Here is a 23,884-nt window from a genome sequence, read left to right as displayed (position 1 = left end):
AAATGTTGGATCTCTCAATCACATTAAGATTGTTGTATGGGATTAATGGGATTGAGACCCACTCTCAAATGATACTGGCAATGTGGCAAAGTACATTAGCCTGTTGAATACACTTATGCCATCTGGGAACACAATAGATGTAAATGGGTGTGCTTGATCACCCACAGTGGTGAGGTACTTTGTAGCATTCATATTGAGATCTGTGGTATTGGAGCTCCAAGAGATTCCCAAAAAACAACCCACATTATGCTGCTACCTTCTATCTGTTTCTGATATAACATGACATCAGAAACTTTCTCCCTAGATTTTTCCTAACCCTTCATATACTGTCCAACACAGCAGAACTGGAAATAAATGAGATTCATCTGAAAAGACAACTTTTTTTGTCAGTCTTTGTGGTGTAATGATGTCTCTCAGAATGCAAACTATAGAGAGTCGTCGTCAATGATTAGGTGGTGCAACATGGGTATCTTGACTGGACACCTACTTTGGAGGCTCATATGGAAGAAGATACATTGTATTGTGGTCTAGAAAACACTGCCATTAATCCCTTGGTTAAATTCCATGACCTTGAATAAAGCATTGATGAATTCATTATTGGCCAGGTGCCTGCTCTTCAATCAATATATCCTTCCTCTCAGAACTCCTTAACCACAGCACTCTGTGTACAACTTACAATACTGGTGGTTTCTTGAATGCTGCCACCCTTCAACAGGTACCGTAAATCATGCCTTTTTTAAGTCCATCAGATCACATTACATGCCAATGTCAATAAACAACTAAATGAACAGTACATCACACACACACACACACACACACACACACACACACACACACACACACACACACACACTCTCTCTCTCTCTCTCTCTCTCTCTGTAGTATCATGTACGTTGGCTATACAGTGATATTTGTGTCCACTGATGGGGTGGAATGGTAGCCTATGCAATAAAGGAAGGTCACAATATTTTGACTTGATTGTATATGTCTCTTTTCATTCACATGCATTGATAAATCTGTTGTCTTTCCTATTGTGTTCAATATCTGTTAAGTGGTTCTTTGTTTCTCAATGCAAATAAACAATCAGTTTAATTCTGATCCATAGGCCTGAATACAGTTTTTAATATTATAGAATATTTGCTAATCCTTATTACATTTCTTGATAATATTTATAATACCTGCTTTCTCCTGGATTCTGTTTCTCTACTCACTACTCTTCATTAGCTACCCATGTATCCATCTCACCAGTTTCACATCCATTTCCCATTGGTTTCAGTTTGTATATCAAAGTTACATGTGACATCTGCAAATGCTTTCATAAAATATAGCAGTATCATCATTATGTATTCATTTCCTTTATTCAACTTGGCTGTCACTCTTATAAAATAAAAAGTGAGTAAATGACTAAGCCATGACCTATCCCTCACAAAGTCACATCTGTCGTAGCAATATGTTCAGTTGGATGACAGACTCTTGCAAATCAGTCACTTAAAAACTCAACTATTTTGTCTGTCACCTCGCCATCATCAGCACTGATTAAAGTTATTCTTCCCTTTACTTGTCACATTGTGAAAGAATTCCCTTTAGGATTTCTTATATGTATACTTAGGGAAAAAATCCTAAAAATCTTTAGGATTTCTTTTGGCCTGCTCAGCTAGTTTCTTCTCATAATCTGGTTTTGCTTTCCTTACCATGCTAGTCAGTCATCTTTCTTGCCATTGCCTTGTATTGCTGGTGAGCTCCTAACCACCTTTCTCCTTATATACCCTTTACAACATTTTCTCGTTTCTTTTTGTAGCTCCTACTTAATATAGATAATAAAGCCATATTAAGTAATTCATGTAGATTATGAGTAACAGTGGTGATAGAATGCATCCTTGTCTCACATCAGATTTTATATCAAACCATCTTCTTGTACTTTTCAATTCTAACTTAAATAGAGATTATATATTTGCTCAGTTATAATGGCTCATTTAAGCCATATAAGTGTAAATGCATTGAACAGGTTTTGTCTTGGTTCCTTATCATGATCTTGGTTCCTCTCAGATCTATAAAACTTAAATATAGATCCTTGAAGTTGTTGGGGTGGGAGTAAGGGTGCCTTCAGATGGCCAAACGGAGAGAGCAACAATGGATGCAAAACTAACATGCCTTCTGGTAGTGCACTGCTTATTTTTATATCAAATATTATTAGTGTCAAAAAATCATGACTGACTAAGGATGTCATTGTAGAAGGATTAGAAATGGATAGTAGAGAACTAGGGAAATAGGAGGAATGGCTTCGAAAGTTTGTGGTATTAGGTGTAGATAAATAGTTTACTTTGTGATTTTTTTTTTTTTTTTATGTTGGGACCCATATACGAGAGGTTGGGTGGTCAACCTATAGTACTTTAGTACCGTATATGGGTAGTGGGATGGAAAAGGAGGAACTTGTTAACATTTGATTTGAAAGCCTGTATATTGTATTCCTTGGGAAATACCTCAGGGGGAAGACTGTTCCACAGTACAGCAGTAGCAGGGATGAAGGAGGAAGCAAAGAAACTTGTTCTGCGGGTTTCAAGGTGTACTGTGAAGGGATGTTGGGAGGTGGCTGTATGTGTTCCAATGGGTTTAATACAGAGTGGAGGAATTATTGATGTTGTTTCAGATGAGCATTTTCCATGAAAATATTTGTAGAATATACAAATTGCAGAGACTAAACGTCAGTGTGAAAGTGGAGGGAGTGAGTCGGTAAGAGCTGGATCATTTATCAGTCTAATTGCTCTCCTCTTGTGATAAGCAAGGCAAAATATTATTATTATTATTATTATTATTATTATTATTATTATTATATCAAAGAAATAATTAAAAAGAAAAAAGAAGCCTATCACAAATGGTTAAGCAGTAAAAGATTAGAAGATGAAATAGAATATAAAAGAATAAGAGCCATAGCAAAAAGAGAAGTCAGAAAAAGACATAGAGAATCATGGAATAAATTTGTTTCTAATTTAGACCATGATTTATATAAAATAAGACCCAATGTATATAAGATTTTGAAACACCTAAATGCAGATACCAAAGAAAACATAAAATTAAACACTGAATTAAAATTAGAAGAATTTCTAAATTACTACACAGAACTGTGGACAGACAAATATTTTAAAAAAGACAACTGGCAAACAATTAACGAAAATGAAAAGGAAATAACTGAAGAAGAATTAGAAATCAGCCTGAAAGAAACAAGAAATGGAAAATCCCCTGGAGAAGATAAGCTAGGTTCAGAACTATATAAATACACAGGAACAAGATTCAAAAAAAGACTCGTATTATTTTTAAATAAAATTTACTCAACTGGTATCCCCCCAATAGAATGGAAAAAAGCAATTGTGATTCCTATCTTTAAGAAAGGTAATAGAGATGACCCTAAAAACTATAGAGGTATCAGTATACTAAATTCCTGTTACAAAATATATAGCAGAAATCTTAAATAACAAACTAATGAAATATTCCAAAAACTTTATTCTAGAGGTACAGAATGGATTTAGAAAACGACGATCATGTATAGACCCAGCCTTTTGCCTAAAATTAATAGTAGAGAAAAGAAGAGAATATAATTTGGAAACACATATTACATTTATTGACTTTGAAAAAGCATTTGACAAAGTTAAAAGAAACATATTATTTAACATATTAAAAGAAAGACAAATACCAAATAATATCCTACAAGCTATCACAAGTATATATGAAAATAATCAAATACAAATAAGATTAAATCACGAGCTATCATATACAAGAGAGATAAACCAAGGGGTTCGACAGGGATGTCCCCTCTCAGCAACTCTTTTTAATATCTACTTAAATGAAATAATAATAAAATGGAGTAAAAATTTACACCAAGGAATTTAACTTTCACCTACAGTTAACTTAAACACTCTCCTCTTTGCAGACGACCAAATAATAATTACAAATTCTGAAGATAACTTACAGAAAGCTATTTTAAATCTAAATGAGATATCCAAAGATCATGGTATGATAATATCAATAGAAAAATCAAAAACTATGGCCTTTAAAGGACAAGATCCAGCAAGAACTAAAATAGTAATAGATAACAAGATCTTAGAACAGGTGAATTCATTTAACTACCTAGGATGTATGATCACATATGAAAATGAAAAAGATATAAACGTAAAAATTGCAAAATATTTAAAAATAACAGGTGTAATTAACTCTATATTTAAACCAAACCTAGTTCAAAAACAAACCAGGCTAAAAGTATACAATACATTAGCCTTACCGGTCTTAATCTATGGAAGCGAAATCTGGACAATAAAACAAAAAGACAAACAAAGATTAACAACAGCAGAAATGAAGTTTATGAGAAAAACTGCAAAGTATACCCTATTTGTTCACAAAAGAAACGAAGATATTATGAAAGAATTAAACCAAGAACCAGTAATAGAAAAAATTAAAAAATATAAACATAAATGGATGGAACACGTTCAAAGAATGAAAACAGAAAGATTACCCAAGCAAGTCTTAAAGTACAAGCAATTAGGAAAAAGAAAACCAGGACGTCCTCTTAAACGATTCAACGATGACTTCTAAGGCCGGAACAGGCCATGCTAGGCCTAAATCCTTGATACGTATGATTATTATTATTATTATTAATATACAGGTATCTCTACAGAGATATCTGTATATTACAGAAGATCTATTATTCATACACTAGTCATTATTCACACAATACCTGTCATATCTCTCTTTATATTCATTCACTGACAAAACACTAGCAACCACTTCTGGCAACCCATTCACCATTCACCCATTCCAAACAAAAATCTAAATACCTGGTCTCTCACTTCTGCCATATACTGAAAAAAGTCTTCAGGGTCAATCCTATAAAACCCCTTTAATAGCTTATATGCTTCTATCATGTTTCCTCTTTTTTTGCCTATCAGCTAGTTTTTGAAGCCCATAGGCCTTTAATCCATTCCCACAGAGAGCACTCCACAGACCTGCCACAATCTTTGTCACTAGCCTCTGGATCCTTTTCTCCACTTCTACATAACAATGGAATCTGGGTAACCAGATGAGAGGGCAGTAGTCCAGATGTGATCTTATTAAAGCCTTATAAAGGGGTGGGTGGGCAGACAATAACTTTTCCATCCCTGCTTAGTTTGTTCTTCAACAACCACAAAATCTGATGTGCTATTCTGTCTTCTTCGTAATATGCCCTCTAAACTTTAACTCCCTGTACACAGTCACTCCCAAATCTCTGGTCCATCAGCTTGTGATCTCTTCTTCCCAAAGTGTATCACCGTACATTGGCCACATTAAACTGGTAGCCATTTACTTTTGCCCATATCCATTTAAGTCATCCTGCAGGATCTCTACAGCACCTTCATTTAATATTACTCTTCCAAGTATTGCATCATTAGAAAACAAATGAATATTTCCTATCAAATTATTTCTAAATCACTGATGTACAAATTAAACAGTGGAACAAGTACTGAGCCTCATGGTATGCTACTTTTGTACCTGCCTTCTCCTGAACTCAAGGCCTTCAAAAACCACTCTTTGATATCTGTCCATCATCCAACCTCTATCCATATCACCAGATTCTTATCCATTCCCATTTGCTCCAATTTATACAGCACAGTTCTATGTGAAATCCTATCAAATGCCTTTGCAAAATCCTGCAGTATCTCTGACTGGCCATTTCCTTATGCAACTTCATTGTCACTTAATTATAAAAAGTAGTCAAATTACTAAGGCAAGACCTACCCTTCACAAAACTATGTTGTTCCTTATAAATTATCATATTCCTATCCACACTGTCCTGAATTCTGTCTTTTACCAATTTCTCCAACACCTTAATCACCATTTCTGGGATGCTGATTAGTCTATAATTTGCTACTTCTGTCTTGGAGGCACTTTATGCAATGGGACTATGTTTCTTCTTTCCACTCCACTGGCACCTTCCCAGTATGGAGAGTTAAATTAAACAGCTTTGTCAGAGGAACTGATAATTCTCTTGCACATTCTTGCAATACATTGACCAACATGCCATCTAAATTCCATGGCTGTATTTGCACTGAGGTTCTGCAATATTCTAAGAACTTCAATTTCTTCAACTTCTATTTTCCCATCAGCCAATGTCACATCTGGTACTTCAAGTACTTAGTTTTCTTCGGTTATCTCCCCATTATCAGCACTTTTTAAAGTCATCCTTCAATAGTCATTCTCCTTTTCCTTGCCACATAGTGAAAGAACTCTTTAGGAAGTGTTTGGCTTCATCAGCTAGCTTTCTCTAATAATTAGATTTGGCCTTCCTTGCTTATATCTTGTACTACTCATGAGCATGCTAATCACCTTACATTCTGTCCCCCAATTTTTCTTTGTCTACTGCTTAATGATGCTATTCACCCATCTCACTCCTACTTGATTTATCCTTCTGACTCTGGGTATATAGTATGATACTGCTTTCTTCACACACTCTTTGACTATTACCCATGCACAACCAACATCTCTCTCCTCCAAATTTTTATGTCACTGCCCTGGTGAAAGCTGACTCCTTAGTGCTTGTGACAGTTACCTACTTTGTAATTCCACATATATCCTTTTTTAACAGAAAATTCTGCACATCTGGTCAGAGCCGGCGCTAAGGTCTTTGCCGCCCGCATGCAATGTCTATCTAAGTGCCCCTGTAACGATCCGGGCGTGTGGTTCTTTTACGATAATAAAAATTTAAATTATTTGAAATTTCTTAAATAAATTTTGACAGAACAGCTACAATACTAAATGTAACAAACCAGAGGTGTTGACTAGGCAGGATAATCGTTAAAAACCTGAATATTCAAAATAATTCTCAAAAGTTAAAGCAAATTTTGATAAAGCTAATTCACTTCTATAGCCTTCTTGCCGACCTGAATCCTAACAAAATTAAAATGAATTTTAATTAAAGTTAAAATTTATTTGAACTAAAGTTTAAAAAATTCTTGCATTTTAAAGTTACTAAATTCTTAGTAACTTGTAAAAAATTTTTAATAATTTTTATAAGTGGAACTATCTTTTAGGAAAATAAAAGAAACTCAAGATAGATGAGAAAATAAGAAAAGAATTCAGAAATAATTAGAACATTTAATATAAGTATTCAAAAAATAACATCCTTACAGAATAACAGAAAATAAATTAAATTACATAAATATACTTGAATTTTTTTAATTAAAATTTTAGGGTTTTTGATTTCATATTGACAAAATTAGAAACAACGGTCTTAACGTCTAATTCCTATATATATATATATATATATATAATATATATCATTTTCAATAGCTATTAATGCCAAACTAACAAGCCTTTTTTGTGATATACTTGTTCATAAGTAGGTTTTAATCATTTTCAACTTGGAAAAAGGAACATTCACCGCTCGCTACACTACCAGGTAAGGTTAATAATATTCTTAAAGCAATTGAAAAGTTAGGAAAAGATAAATTATTGGACACAATAAAATTAAGAATATCGAAAGGGTTTTGAATATTTAAATTATCCTTCCAAAAAATATCCCGGAAAGCACATAACTCGTCATATAGTTCTATTGCATTTACGTCTTTATTGTCGCCGTCCTTAAAGAGAATCGCAAAATCGTCAGAAGTTTTTCGTTAATCTTCATTATTAATTTGTAGTACTCTATAAAAGAAATTGAAATTATCATAATATGTTTTTAGTTGTTCAAAACGTTCTATTAATGAACACACCGCAACGTCTAGAAGTGTATAAAACACATTCACTCTAAATTTATCTTCTGGCGATTTTGGCGTTTCGCCATGATGCTCATCATCAAATTGTCATGTCTTCTTTCGTCGTCGGACTTATGTACCATTTTTAAATTCTTGTTCTCCATCCACCTCTTCAGTTCTTTTGCCATTTTAGAACTTCTTTAAAGTTTGTATCTAATCGATACTCTTATAAGAATATTTTTAAGTTTTCGATAGATTCTAAAGCAAGTATTATTCTGTTAAGTAAATCATGCCAAGTTATAAGAGAGCAAATAAATTTGTAGTCCTTTATTTTAGCACATAATGTTTGTGCTTCATGCTGAGTTTCTTTATTAAAATTTTCATTATTTAAAATTTCAAAAAGCGCATCGTAAATTTCTCGTAACTGATATCGTAGAGGGCGGATTGCATTCATTTTACTTTCCCATCGCATTTCCGATGGCTGTTTCAATATTAATTTTTTTACAAACTTTAAAAGGATTGCCCAACGTTTGTAAGAGAATGAAAAGAAATTGTATATTTCTTGAATAATTGCAAAGAAACTAATTGTATCTGCATTCACTTTGGTTGAATCGTTAATGATTAAATTTAGAGTATGAGCAGTACAAGGCATGTAAAAAGCTCGATGATTTTTGTTTAAAATCAAATTTTGGAGCAAATATTTTTTTCACTTTCATATTTGCCCCATTGTCATACCCTTGACCTCGCATGTCTTCAATGGGAATGTTTAATTTTTCCAGTTGTTCCATTATTGTTGCACATAAACCACATCCTGTGAAATCTGATATATCTGCAAAACCTAAAAAGTTTTCCCTGATCTTGACAATTCCATCGTCACAGGAAACAAAGCGAATAATAATGGTCATTTGTTCTGTTTTACTTACATCAGGTATGCAGTCTAAAATTATGGAATAATATTTAGATTTTCGAATTGATAATAAAATTGTATCCCTGATTGCGTTAATTAAAGTTTCCAATATTTCATTTTGACTGTCTTTACTCAAATAGTGTATGCTATTGTCTCGTTGTAGGGTCCTTTCAACATGATTTTCCATAGCAGGATCGAACCTCGCAAACAGTTCGACAAATTTTAAAAAATTGCCGTTATTCCTTTCATATAATTTATCAGATGATCTGCGAAAAGTTAAATTTTGGCTACCAAGGAATTTTATAATTTCAATCAAGCGTTCTAAAACACTCATCCAATGTTTTTTTCCATTGAGTCTGGCAATCAATAGTAGTTTTGCTTTTTAAATTTTTGTCAACTTCCTTCCATTTTAAGAAAATTTTCATGTGAGTTAAACTAGCCTCATGTCTATGCAAAGTTGTATTTACATTTCTCCAATCGTTATAGCCTTCTACAACTTGATTCGGTAGGTGCAAAAGGTTTGCAACAAAAGCAAAAAACAGAATTTAAAGTTTCGGAATAAATGAGACATGTTCTTGGCAAGAGGTCACCGTTTTCCATTTTTCAATTATAATACATGTCGTCAAATTTATGACCATATGTATCTCTGGGATATATTATATTTTTCTTTTGAACAGGTCCCATTTCAATTAAAACAACTCATAATTTTTCATCAATATTTCCCCATTCACCTGGATCTTCTAAATTTACAAAGACTAACAATGTGTTAGTTTCGTGATCAACTAAAACTAAATCTTCTCCTAACTGTTTTTCACTTAAATCATGCATCTTGCTATCTTGTTCAATAGTTGCAATAGTACTTTCATGCAAACTGGATGATGTGCACGGTTCTTGAACTCTGATTTCTGATGTATCGAGTTGGTTACAATCTGCATCAGAATATTTTAATATTTTAACAAATTTATTAAGAGTCCCAGTTTGTTTCTTAACATCTGATTCTTTCGCAGCATGATGCTTACGATTTTGTGCACCGGATAACTTATTTTTAATTTTTGATTTCATTTCTATTTTATACCCACATGAAATTATTACACAACATGACACAGAGACGAAATAATAGTCTGCACTGTGCTACTGTCAGTAGCCTACTGAGATGAGTACCATATGACTGGTTAACTAGCAACAAATGTTTTCTACGAAAATTCGTTTCTGCACATAAAAACCGTTCAATATTTCACTTTGGATAGACTGCAGTAGACACTACATTCTTTAGGCAAGCATTTAGCCTGCTCTCGCTTCAAAATTGAAAACAGCCAGCTGATCAAATAGGAGGCAATATACAATTTTTTAAAATTTTTATTCGGTGTATCCGGCCTTATTTATTTTAATATTGATCATTCTAAGAATTTTTTGTTTTCATGATAAAAATTTTATTCCTTAAAAATGAACTTATGAACGGTGGCCCGGCAGCAGCACCCGCATGCCCGCTTCCACCGGCCCTGCATCTGGTAATCTCCCAGGTCAAGGCTACATGATCACTTTCCACAAGCTGAGGCAGCATTCTCATAAATTGGGAGGAGGAATGGTCACAAATAGAGAAGGAAATATAAATTCTATTTCCTTCTCTCCTTGTGGCCATTCCTCCTCCCAATTTATGTCTCCATAGTTGAAATCCCCCATAATAATTACTCAACCTGCACTCATACTAATTTGTCAATGCATGTCATCTACATTCTCCCTCATACCCAGTGGATTATAGCAACAACCAATTATGTATTTCATCCTGCTGGCCTCTTAACTCACAAAAGATAGTCTCAAATGAACTGTCCTCCTCATGCATTTCTACTCTTTTGGGCTTCTGTTATTCTGCTACGATTAGCAAAATCCCTCTTCCAATATTGTTGTTTCTGTCCTCTCTGAAGATACCATATCCTTAACACTTTGTTCCAATAACTATATATTCTCAGTCAACCGAGTCACACTAAATGCAGATTACTTTTGGCCAAGTTGAGCTAACCAATGCCAAAAACTCCTTACCCTTATTCTGAATACTTCTGGCATTAGTATACAGAAATTGCAATATCCTCTTCATCTCACAGGCTTTCTTATACCTTGTGTTCCTTAGTCCACTAAAGTTAAGAATCAGAGGAGCTACATTCAGCATCATGTGATTGCTCTCCTTACTAACCTCTAGCTTGCCTGGACTGACATTCACCTGCACCCCATCCAAATGTTCTAGTTTCCGTAACTCTGCACTTCAATAATCTCATTGAACAATGCTTTCTCAAGACTCCTGACCCCAAATCAATTCAAATGCTAGCCATCCACCTTATATAAACTCTTCCTCCATCAAACTCACTCCTCAGCAGTGTTACTATATGATTTGGAACTGTTTAAACAAATTAACTTAGTGAGTAAAAGAAGGCTAATCATTATGGAGAGATTTCAGTTATTTCAATACAAAATTGAAGGATCAACCAACAAGAAACAGTGAAAGTAAATTTTTGAAATTCTATGAGATGTTGTTGTTGTGTGGAGTTACCCTGAAATTTTCCTCGTCTGTTCCTCAGGACCAGTTGAGGTTGTGTCCTCCAATGAGGGACTTCTAAGTATGTATTCTGACTGTAGATCCTGTTCACAGGGCTGGTTTGTCTTCTGAGGGACAAAAAACCCAAGTTTCAGGGAGAAAAAATCTTCTACTTCCATATGAGAATGGCTAACTCACTTTTAGTCGAAAGAGACCAGATAAAGGTTCCTCACATCATAGACAGGAATTGAACCCAGGTCTTTCTGATCAAAGGGCTTCATCTATACCGAATGAGCTATGGAGGCTCTAATTCTATGAGATAATTACATTAATTGTATGTAAAGGAAGAAATGGGAGATTATTAGATGGCAAATGCTGTACATGGTTACTACTTTGGATATGAACAGACACATGGTGGTCTCAAGGTAAACATGTGGAATTATAAGGTGATAGATCATGACAGACCAAAAAGAACTTTCAGAAATATAATTATTGGAAGTGCTTAAAGGAAAACAAATCTAATTTCTGGGAGTAAGTTATACAAAAGTTGTAGTCAAGTGAGGAACTGTATTCTTAATGTCATAACAATAAATAAAAGAGTAAAACAAATGGATAAATGAATACATTAAATACAATTATAATGAAGCTGTACAATTATATAATTATACATTACGGACTGGACTGGCTTGAATTACCAAAAATGTTCCAGAGCAGCAAAAGAAAAAAAAAAGGTCCTGTGACATGGTTGCCAACCTCCTTCTAGGAGATGACACTTGAAGAAGAAGAAGATACTGAAGCTGAGGAGTTGATAATTCAACCACATGTTGACTACTCTGCACAGATTTGGTCACCTGCATTTCTTGGGGATTGACAGGGGGTGGAAAAGATTCAGAGATGAGGGACCAAAGTAGTGACAGGTATGTAAAATATTCCTCATGAGGATAGATTGAGAGTGTGTGGTTTGCAGAATTTAGCTAACAGGCAGAAGAGAGTGGATATGATAGAAACTTATAAGTTACTGAAGGAATACTATAGATTAACACGGAAGAAATGTTTCAATACATGGGGAATCAGGGGAAAATAAGGGGTCACACTTAGAAGTTGTCTACAAGTGTGGTTAGTAAGGGTGTGTGGACTTGGTTCTTTATTTGGAGAGTGGTGAACAAGTGGAATGAATTGCCAGAAGTGGTTGAGAGCACCCCAACAATGAATAGGTTTAAGGAGATTTATGATAGGTATTGTGTTAATGGATAGAGTAGGTCTCCCATGTTGAGTCTCTTGACTCCATGCCCCATATAAATAATAATATATTGTTGGATGTTGGATGGCAGCAGCTCATTAAAAATGATAACAGTGGCTATGCATAAATATCAGAAATAAAATAAATTTTGCTCTCATATATTCAAAAATTTCCAGAATATCATACCACCAACAGTCATTTCTCCAGATGTTGAAGTTTCACCAAATGGATTCTTTGCCTCACAAGTGTATTTTCCACCATCTAGTGGAGAGCATTTATCAAACACTAAAGATACTGTACCATCAGGCAAATGTAAAGCCTTTATATGTTCTCCATCAGGTGTAATATCTTGACCATTCTTTAACCTATACAAAAAAAAAAAAAAAAAAAGGATTTTAATAACAGAATCCTATTTATATGTTGTTTAAATTTGATAGTATATATCAGAACACAGAATTATAATTAAATAATTATTTATTGACTTATTGCTGATATTTTGCTGGTGTTATAACCAGCATCCTCAGAGCACAAAACACAGTTTGTCACAGTACGCGAGACTACAACAACATGGTGTAACAAAGGGACTAGTTTAAAAAAATTGTAGCAATAACACAAAAATTGAAGTCCTAATTAGGTGCCCTCTATCTAAAAAAAAAAAAAAAGAAACAGAGAGAGAAAGCAGGTACTAGTTATGTCTTAAGATGACTGTCTCCCAAATCTTGAGCAAATTTAGTAAAAAATATATGTATAAATTTGCCCAAGATTTAGGAGACAGTCATCTTAAGACATAACTAGTACCTGCTGCTTCTTTTTTTTTTTTTTTAGATAGAGGGCACCTAATTAGGACTTTAGTCTTTGTGTTGTTGCTACTATGTTTTTTAAACTAGTCCCTTTGTTACACCATGTTGTTGTAGTATGGAGTAATTCCTTTGAAAAAATTGCTAAATGAAACAAGCAGTGATGACAGCACAGTGGAAAAAGACACTGACCAGGCATGCAGTCAGGAATACATGTCCATATTTGAAGTAGAAAAAGCTATCAAAGGCCTGAAATGTGGAAAGGCAGCAGGAGTAGATGATATTCGACCAAAAATGCTCAAGTATGGAAGTATAAAAGTCTTATGGCAGCTGCACTGCACAGTTCACAGGCTTAAACAGAGGGACAAATATCAGATGATTGGAGTAGAGCTCTCATAGTATCCATACATAAAAAGGGAAATAAAACTGAATGTGAGAATTACAGAGGTATTTCATTACTGAGTATTCCTGGTAAGATATATGTAGAGAATACTATAACTGACCTAGTTGTAAAATATGAATAAAATAATGAGAGTGGGGAGTAAGGAAAGGTTGAATGGGTGAAGTATTTGGAGATGGTCTGAATTGGGAGGATGAATGGCAAATTAGAGTGGCTGACATGCAGAGTGAGATAGATGAGCTGAAAGAGCAGGTGGAATGTTTAGGGAATGAGATGAGAAGAGTGAAAGAAGAGATTAGGTGAATGGAAGAGACGAATGCAAGGCGAATCAGAGTAGGAGTGAGAGAGAGTTATGGGAATGATAGAAGAGGAGAGAATAGGAACAGTAGAAGAGAGAGAGAAGGAGAGAGAGAAAGAGAGAGAGAGAGAGAGAGAGTTATGGGAATGGTATAAGAGGAGAGAATAGGAACAGTACAAGAGAGGGAATGAGAGAGAGAGTTATGGGAATGATAGAAGAGAGAGAATGAGAGAGAGATAAGTGAATGATAGAAGAGGAGAGAATAGGAACAGTGGAAGAGAGGGAATGAGAGAAGAGAAGAGAATGAAATAGTAGGAGAGAGAGAATGAGAGGAATGCAAGAGAGCACTGGAACCAGGGATAGAGTAATGTCAGGTAAGTAGAGGAACATAGAGAGAAAGTGTTAGAGGAAAGAGAGTGAGGAATGCATGTAAGCAATCGAGGAATGAGCACTCGTCGTGAGAGGTGTATGGGGACTCAATGATCCATGGTGTTCAACATAGGATGCGTGAGGAATGTTTGCCTGCAGGAATAATAGAAAGTGTGGCTATGGCAATTAAGAGGGGTGAAAGGGTGGATGAGATTTTTGTGATGGTAGGAACAAATGACTTGAGAGGTAATGTAAATTGGGAGCAAGAGATATGAGATTCGTGCTTGAGGTTGTGTGAAAGAAAACACAGAGAGGAAAGATAGTATGTGTTGCCTAGGTATGATAGTGAAGAGCAGTAATATTGAATAACATAATAGCTAGAATGTGTCAGAAGAGAGGATTAGAATATGTGGATGCTTGGAGGGTGTTTGAGGACAGAGAGGAATTGTATGCGAGAGACTGCTTGCATTTGAATGAGGATGGATGTAGGCATCTGGAGAAATTGCTATTCTAAATGAGTCGGTGCATCCCCAGGGTAGATGGTAGCAGGGGTGGCCTCTTGTGGGAATGGGTACTTGAGAGAAGGAGGGGGGGGACATCAGGTAACGCTGAGCCCAATAGAGTCTAGAGAGAATAATGTTATATTTTCGTTTTCTCCTACAATTCAACTCCATTGTTCTCCTTTGTGTCTACTGAGATATAACCTCTAAACTGACCTTCTGGGGCCATTTGCCATTTTGAGCTCTGACAAAATTTATTTGTTTCTGCTGCGCCAGCCAGAGCTCTAGGTTAGAAATTCTTATCCAGAGAAACCTTCTCAGAAATCAAGTAATACTTTATCTAGTTTAAGTAGGTAAGTGAATTTCAGAGTTCTCAGTATACAGTCATGGCCTTGACAATCTTAAATTTTCCCTTTTTCCTCTAAACATAGGTTCGATATTTTCGTGAGTGGCAATTTCAGTCTCATGCTCAGACTTACATAGAAAAAACATGTTTATTAATTATCAAAATTACATACAATAAGCTTCCACACATCAAAGGTATGTCATATCAAAATTCTAATTCACTAGCTAAATAATAAGGAACATTCTAATTATCAAAATACTCTAATCTTACATCTCTAGGTTAAATAAGTACACATTCATCATAAAACACTAGTTCAAAATTCTAAATAAAACTCGCTAACAAAGATCAATTCAACTAAGTGTTGCATGCTCTCATGCTTTCAGACTACTAGTCCAATATGACTAACACGTATATTGAAAGCTAATCAAGATCAATACTAAAATACAGGTAAAGCAAGGCAGACGTAATCAAACAGGCAAGTTATTTATACACACTCATGATTCATCTAAATCACAAACATGGCTCTCGATATCAAACTTAATTACTGCTACTAACGGCCCATGCACATTAACTTGGGTTTAGACAATCTATGAACGTAGACTACCAGTCCAATTCAATCAACATAACACAGGAAGCTGTCTCTAAATTCTCACTATCTTCTTTTCTAATCTCTGTCCATTTTACACATTCGTCACTAATAGATAATACATAGGTTGTTCAATAAGTAATAAGACTATATTTATACAGAAAACAGATTATCTTTAATCGTCATCATTTACATGGTCTTTTTTGAAGTAACTACCGTAAGATGCGATGCATTTGTCCCAATGTTGCATCCACTTCTTAAACACATGTGAAAGTCCGTTTTTTGAGAGTTCTTTCAAAACCGCCTCTACAGCTTTTACACATGCTTTGTTGCTTTCAAAATGGCGGCCTCTTAGTGGTTTCTTGAGCTGAGGAAACAGCCAGAAATCGCACGGTGCGAGATCAGGACTGTATGGAGGGTGTGGTATTTTGCAGAAGAAGAATACAGATATAGGATATCTGTATTCTTCTTCTGCAAAACGTCCACTACACAACCAGCAATATGTGGCCTTGCATTATCGTGGTGCAATAAGAAGCCATTCTTCAGCAATGGACGCTTCCTTTTGACGTGCTTGATGATAATCGCTGCTGTGTTGATCATTGTCTCTGTGATGAACGTTGAAGGTCCACCCTCACATTCAAGATCTCCAACATTTTGCCTTAAAAGTTTTATGCCAGCGAAAAACACCTTGCCCTCGACATTGCTTCATCGTGGAAAGCTTCGCGTATCATTTTAAAAGCGTCCGATGCCGATTTTTGCAAATACACACAAAATTTAATTGCATAATACTGTTCCAAGGACGCTTCCATTTCGAAGACTGGTCGCGCCTCGTAGGTGCACCGAAACAAGCTTGTGTTTAGTCACATGACACTCTGGCACATCAGCCTGTATACGCTATCTATCAACCTCTTTTGTTAATGCAGACAGCAACATTTCTTTATTCCACAGAAATAAATATTGTGATGAGTGGTTTGTCACAGTAAAATTAGTCTTATTACTTATTGAACAGCCCACGTACATAAAATAAAGATTTTGTACGTTACCACCTTGTTAGACAATTTCTTGATCCTTCCATCTGTTCTTTGTTATGGATTGCCCTCTGTACGGTGATCTGCCACCACATGGAGTCGCATGCTTGTTCTGAATTTGCCCCTTCTTTCTTCTGAGCTTACAAACTTTTCGCGTCGCTGCCTTCAACATAATTTACCTTCAAGGGGAATCCTTTGCTGCCTTCTCATCGGTTAGAACCAGACCGATGGCCAAAACTCGAAACACTCACTGCCGTTATCTCTTGCTAAATTTCTTCGATTCACGCCACTCAGCAACTGGAAACACGTTGCCACTATGCCATCTTATCGGATATCAGCCATGCTAACCCGCCTCGGAACTACGAGCCAGAAACCGATTGCAGCTATGCCGTCTTATCGGATATCAGCCATGCTGACCCGCCTCGGAACTATTGGCGCTTTACATGGCATAGCGAATAACTAATGTGGGGGGGGGGACAAGTGAACGGGAAATACCACAGGAACCAAAACCAGAAATGTAGAAGGGGCCAAGAGAGAGAGTCTCAAGCCCTGTGAGTTCATTTTTAAACTCTTCTATAGCACCCTCTTCCGTACTCCAAGCTTGTCTATGACGCTTTCCTATTTGCTGTCACCTCCTCGCTGAATGAGGATCGCTCTCTTCGAGGAATGCGAAATTCGAGCACTTTTCACGAGTGCCTACTCATTGTTCGTTACGTCATCTTTGCTGGTCAAACTGCAACCTTTGAACTTTCGTTCACACGACAATACGTGATTTCTTTACATGGCATAGTTTAATATTGATGTTTTTGAAAGTTTAATATTTCCATCTATTTTAGACAATACTTTAAACATAGTACAATCTAATACTTATTTCCTTCTTCGATTTCATTTTAATTTAGGATTCAATTTCTTCCTTTATATTTTAATTCCCTTCTTAAGCAAAGTTAACATCTGCATTTTCACATATTATATCTGTTTTGCCAAGAATACAAGTGTGCTTTTGCAATAATGTGGGTATAGAAACAATGGCATTTTTATGCTTTACACCAATGCCAGGAGTATCCGGAATAAAGGAGAGGAATTGATGGTGCTGATACCATCAGCCTGGCCAAAGATTATGGGGATTACTGAGACATGGTCGAAAGAAGAGTATATAATAACAGGAATAGAAGTAGCGGTGTACAACATTTTTCAGCAGGATAGGAAGGGAAAGCGTGGTGCTGGAGTACTGCTTATGATAAGTGACAACTTATATCCTCTAAGTGGAGGCTTTGGAAGGCAGTGACACTAAGGATTTTGAAAGCATATGGTGTGAGGAAGAGGTTGGCAAAACAGGATATTTAGTGGGATGTTGTTACAGACCAAGGAGCACAAAGGGTGGGCACCAGGAGATGTTTAGACAGTTGAGCTTGGCAAGTGCAAGAAGAAGGATTGTTATGGGAGATTTTAACTACAGCAGTATAAATTGGGGAGAGGAAGATGCTAGCAATAAGGGAATGGAATTTTAGGAATTCTTGAGGGAAAAATGTCTTAGACAGCATGTATAGAGCGAACAAGAGGTTCAAGAGTTTTGGATTTGGTCATAGCATCAGAAGAGTTGATAATAACTGAGATGATGTCTATCCCACCTGTTGGAGAGAGTGACCATATGGGTTTGACTTGGAAGATGAATAGACATGCAGGAGTATCATAGAGAAGGAAACATATCTGGAATTATAAGGTAGGTGATTATAATCATCTTAGACGTCAACTTGGGGGAGTCTCATGGAGGGAGGAATTGGAGGGATGGGATATCATCAGTGCTTGGGAAATTGTAAAGGAATATTTGTTAGCATCAATAGTAAGCTGCATTCCACAAGTGAAGAAGAGGACACGATTTGGAGTAAAGTGGATGGTAAACAATATTAAACAGAAACTGCATGTGAAAAAGAGACTATGGAAGAGATATAAGGAGACAGGTTATGAGTAGATGCATGGAGAATATAAGACACAGGTCAGGAGAGTGATTAGTATGGTATGGAAGGCAAAACTGGTATATGAGAAAAGATTGGCCCTAAGATCCAAAGAAAATCCTAGGGAAGTTTTTAGCTATATGGCCAGTAGGAAGAGAAATCACTGTGGAAGATTGACGTGGGACAAAAATGGGAATAGAGAGACTGATGCAGAGGACATAGTAGAATTATTCAATGAACATTTTATTGGAGTATTTTATCCTGGAGGAGTAAATTTTAATACTAGAGAGATAGCAGGTTCAAGGTTTAGAAGTGCAGGAGGAGAGTGTGTTCTAGATGCTGAATACTCTGGATGTCAGTAAAGCTCTGGGACTGGATGGTATTTCACCACGTGTTTTGAGAGAATGTTCTGAAGAACTGACAGCTCCATTGACCTAGATCTTCAATAAAAGTCTGGCTGTGGGAAAGGTACCCAAGGAATGGAAGGAAGGTAAGATAGTGCCATTGCATAAGGGTGGTAGCAGACTGGAAGTGTCTAATTATAGGCCAGTTTGTGTGTCATCAGTAGTTGTTAAGATCTTGGAGAAATTAGTGAGGGCCGTATACAGCATTGGGCAGATGAGGGTAATGTTATCTGTGAGAGTCAACACGGATTTGTGAAGGGACATTGTTGTTTTAGTAATATGCTAGCCTTTTATTATAAAGTTACAAGAGCAGTAGATGAGGGAAAGGCATATACTGCCATTTTCTTGGATTTAGTAAAGGCATTTGACAGAGTGCCACAATAAGCTGATATTCAAGTTGCAGCACATGGGTCTAGATGTCAGGTTGGTCAACTGGATTCAGGATTTGGATGTCCGATAGGTATCAGAGATTTGTGCGTGGTGGGGCAGTTTCAAGGAAGCAGAGCGTTACAAGTGGGATCCCACAGGGCTCAGTACTGGGACCTATACTGTATAACCTTTATATCAATAACATTATCAGTGGATTGCAAGGGGATAGTCAGTTGTTTGCAGATGATGTGAACTGGGAAGGGTTATTATTAATAGTGTAAATGTGGTAGCCCTGCAAGAGGATTTGAATAAGCTAGACAGATGAGCAAATGAATGGGGTGTGTTAGTTTAATGAAGCAAAATGTAAGGTCTTGAGGTTTAGGACACATCGATGGGACGCTGCATACTCTATTGGAGGAGCCATACTGCAGGAAGTAGAGGAGACGAGATCTGCAGTTGATGATTGATAGAAACCTGAAATTTAGGGGACATATTGCAAAGATGGTGAAGGTAACAGAGGATTGCTGCAATAATGAGAAGGACACTGACCAGGAGAGATAAAAGAGTTATCATTCGTTGTATAAGACTCTGATCAGATCACACTTAGACCACTGTTCACAGATTTGGTCCCCAGGATTTGAAGGGGATAAATTAACTGTGGAAAGGGTACAAAGGCAGATAAGAAAGATGGTTTCAGGACTGTACAATGTTAGTTATGAGGATTGGCTGAGGGAATGTGAACTGTAGAGGTTGGTGGATAGAAGAAGGAGAGGTAATATGATTGAGACTTTTAAGCTCTTGAGAGGTGGTTGCAGGGTTCTTTTGCTTGGTTAAACAGCATGAAGGAGTGATGACAAGGGGGCCATCCCTGCAAGTTACGAAAGAAACTGTGAGCAAGAGGGTGAGAATTGGTTTCTTTGCATGGAGGGTGATTGAACCATGGAATGCATTACCTGATAGAGTGGTGAGAGCAAAAACGGTCAATAAGTTTAAGGAGTGGTATGATGGATTATGTGTTTCCTAAGAGGGACATCCCATGATGAGTCTTGATAGACTTTGTGTTTCCTAAGAAGGACCTCCTGCGAAAGGCTTTTGACTCCATGGAGGACTGAATAATAATAATAATAATAATAATAATATGCAAGTAATTAACAAGAGCCTGTGTAGCTCAGTGGATGTGGTATTTGCACACCATGCTGCACGAAGGAAGACTTCTTGGTTTTGAATCTAGTTGGCGACTAGAGGAAATTTTTCTAAGCCTTTTTTTGAGCGGTTCCCGAGTTAGTTGATCTCTGGCATGGGCATGTGGATTTTTCTCCTGGAAACTCAGGTTTTTTGTCCCGTAAACTCAAGAAAATTGACCGTAGAACCCACACTATTTCAGCCATTAAATATATTGTGTTAGGGTTAGGGACCACAAGATGGCAGCACTTGTTGAGCCGTCTCTCTTCACTACGTGCCGCTTTATTAGTGATAGCCTTGGGCCAGCTATATCTGATTGGGTGCCAGTGGAGATTGAACTGCCCACTCAGTCCCTAAAAAGTTAGATAGGGCTAAACAGCCTCGCCTACTCCCTATACAAGAATAAAAAGGTGTTAGCTGATTTAATATTTATATTCTATTTTTATTATTATTATTATTATTATTATTATTATTATTATTATTCAGGCCTCCATAGAGTCAAAAAGGCTCATCGTGGAAGGTCCTTCCTAAGAAACACAAAGTCTATCAAGACTCATTGAGGAGAGGTCCCCCCCCCCAAGAAACATAAAGTCTATTATACTACTCCTTGAACTCATTGACCGTTCTTGGTCAATGAGTTCTTTGATCATTTCATTGATGGTTTATGTAGGTGAAAAACAGCTGAGATGGATTATGGAAGAGAAGCTTGGTGAAGAACAAACTGGATTCAGACACAATAGAGCTGTCAGGATCAGATTTTCACTTTAAGACATAGAGAAATCATGGGAATATAACAAAGATCTGTATTTAAGTTTTGTAGATCTGGAAAATGCATATGACAAGGTGCCAAGAAAGAGCTATTCAAAACACTACAGTTATATGGTGTCAATGGGGCATTATATCATGCAAATACTTAGTCTTTATTTGAGTTGTAAGTAAGCAGTTTGAATTGAAGGAAGTACAGGAAGGTGGTTTAATGTTAAATCTGGTGTCAAACAAGGATGTACATTGTCCCCCTCTGTTATTCATTATCTATATGGATCATTATGAAAGAAAGTGGTATTAAACTTGATATCAAAATTGGAGATGTCAATATCAGCTCTTTGCTTTATGCAGATGATATTATTATTATTATTATTATTATTCAGGCCTCCAAGGAGTCAAAAGACTCATCGAGGAAGGTCCTTCCTAAGACATAAAGTCTGTCAAGACTCATCAAGGGGGGGTCCCCCCCTGAGAAACACAAAGTCTATCATACCACTCTTTAAACTCGCTGACCGTTCTCGCTCCCACCACTCCATCAGGCAATGCATTCCACGGCTCAACCACCCTCCACACAAAGAAACCACTCCTTACCCTCTTGCTCACAGTTTCCTTTCGTAACTTGCAGGGATGGCCTCTTGTCATCACTCCTTCCTGCTGTTCAACCAAGCGAAAGAACTCCCCAGTGTCAACCCTGTAACCACCTCTCAACAGTTTAAAAGTCTCAATCATGTCACCTCTCCTTCTTCTATCCACCAAACTCTGCAGTCCACATTCTCTCAGCCGATCCTCATAACTATCCTTGTACAGTCCTGAAACCATCTTTGTCATCCGTCTTTGTATCTTTTCCACAGTTAATTTATCCCCTTCAAATCCTGGGGACCAAATCTGAGAACAATAGTCCAAGTGTGGTCTGATCAGAGACTTATACAACGGAATGATAACCCTCTTATCTCTGCAGGTCAGTGTCCTTCTCATAATAGCAGCAATCCTCTGTGTTACCTTCACCACCTTTGCAATATGTCCCCTAAACTTCAGGTTTCTATCAATCATCAACCCCAGATCTCTTGTGTCCCCAACTTCCTCCAGTATAACTCCTCCCATAGAGTATGCAGCATCCCATCGATGTTTCCCAAACCTCAAGACCTTACATTTTGCTGCATTAAACTGACATCCCCATTCATTTGCCCATCTATCTAGCTTATTCAAATCCTCTTGCAGGGCTACCACATCTGCACTATTACTAATAATCCTTCCCAGCTTCGCATCATCTGCAAACAACTGAATATCCCCTTGCAATCCACTGGCAATGTCATTGATATAAAGGTTAAACAATATAGGTCCTAGTACTGAGCCCTCTGGGACCCCACTTGTAACCTTCTGTCTCCTTGAAACTGCTCCACCATACACAACTCTCTGATACCTATCAGACAGCCAATCCTGAATCCAGTTGACCAATCTGACATCCAGACCCATGTGTTGCAACTTAAATATCAGCTTATCATGTGGCACCCTGTCAAATGCCTTTGCTAAGTCTAAGAAAATTGCAGTATATGCCTTTCCCTCATCTAATGTTCTTGTAACTTTATTATAAAAGGCTAGCATATTGCTAAAACAGGAGCGCCCTTTCACAAATCCATGTTGACTCTCACAGATAACACTACCCTCATCTGCCCAGTGCTGTATACGGTCCCTCACTACTTTCTCCAAGATCTTAACAACTACTGATGACACACAGACTGGTCTATAATTAAACACTTTCAGTCTGTTACCACCCTTATGCAATGGCACTATCTTACCTTCCTTCCATTCCCTGGGCACCTTTGCCAAAGCCAGACTTTCATTGAAAAGCCATGTTAAAGGCACTGTCAATTCCCTAGCACATTCTCTCAAAACTCGTGGTGAAATACCATCCAGTTCCACAGCTTTACTGACATCCAGGGTACTCAGTATCTGAAACACACTCTCCTCCTGTACCTCCAGACCTCGAACCAGTCCTATCCCTCTGGCATTAAAACTGACTCCTCCAGGATGAAATACTCCAATAAAGTGTTCATTGAACAATTCCACTATGTCCTCTGCATCAGTCACTCTATTCCCATTTTTATCCCACAATATCATTCTTCCACAGTCATTTCTCCTCCTACTGGCCACATAGCTAAAAAATTCCCTAGGATTTTCTTTTGACCTTAGGGCCAATCTCCTCTCATATTCCAGTTTTGCTTTCTTACCACACTAGTCACTCTTTTGGCCTGTGTCTTATATTCCTCATGCATCTCTTCACCTGTCTCCTTATATCTCTTCCATAGCCTCTTTTTCGCATGCAATTCCTGTTTAATATTGTTTATCATCCACTTTACACCAAATTGCGTCCTCTTCTTCACTCGTGGTATACAACTTACCATTGCTGATAACAAATATTCTTTCACAATTTCCCACGAACTAGTGATATCCCAGCCTTCCAATTCCTGCCTCCATGAAACTTCCCGAAGTTGACGT

General features: G+C 36.9%; 1 protein-coding gene across 1 annotated transcript in view; it reads right to left on the bottom strand.

The window, feature by feature from the left end:
• LOC150109564 (protein Obscurin-like) overlaps positions 1–23,884 on the bottom strand; it is a 1,271,613-nt gene that overhangs the window by 361,060 nt on the left and 886,669 nt on the right. The window contains exon 67 of the mRNA XM_090402667.1: positions 12,579–12,757. Within this exon, the coding sequence (XP_090258793.1) occupies positions 12,579–12,757 (179 nt within the window). The remainder of the gene's footprint in view (positions 1–12,578; positions 12,758–23,884) is intronic.

Source organism: Typopeltis vanoorti, chromosome 2 (genome assembly GCF_054136105.1).
Source record: "Typopeltis vanoorti isolate ZY-2024b chromosome 2, IOZ_Tvanoo_1.0, whole genome shotgun sequence".
NCBI lineage: Eukaryota > Metazoa > Arthropoda > Arachnida > Uropygi > Thelyphonidae > Typopeltis > Typopeltis vanoorti.
The sequence above is the reverse complement of the archived record's forward strand: the minus strand, read 5'-3'. Positions and strand labels throughout refer to the sequence as shown.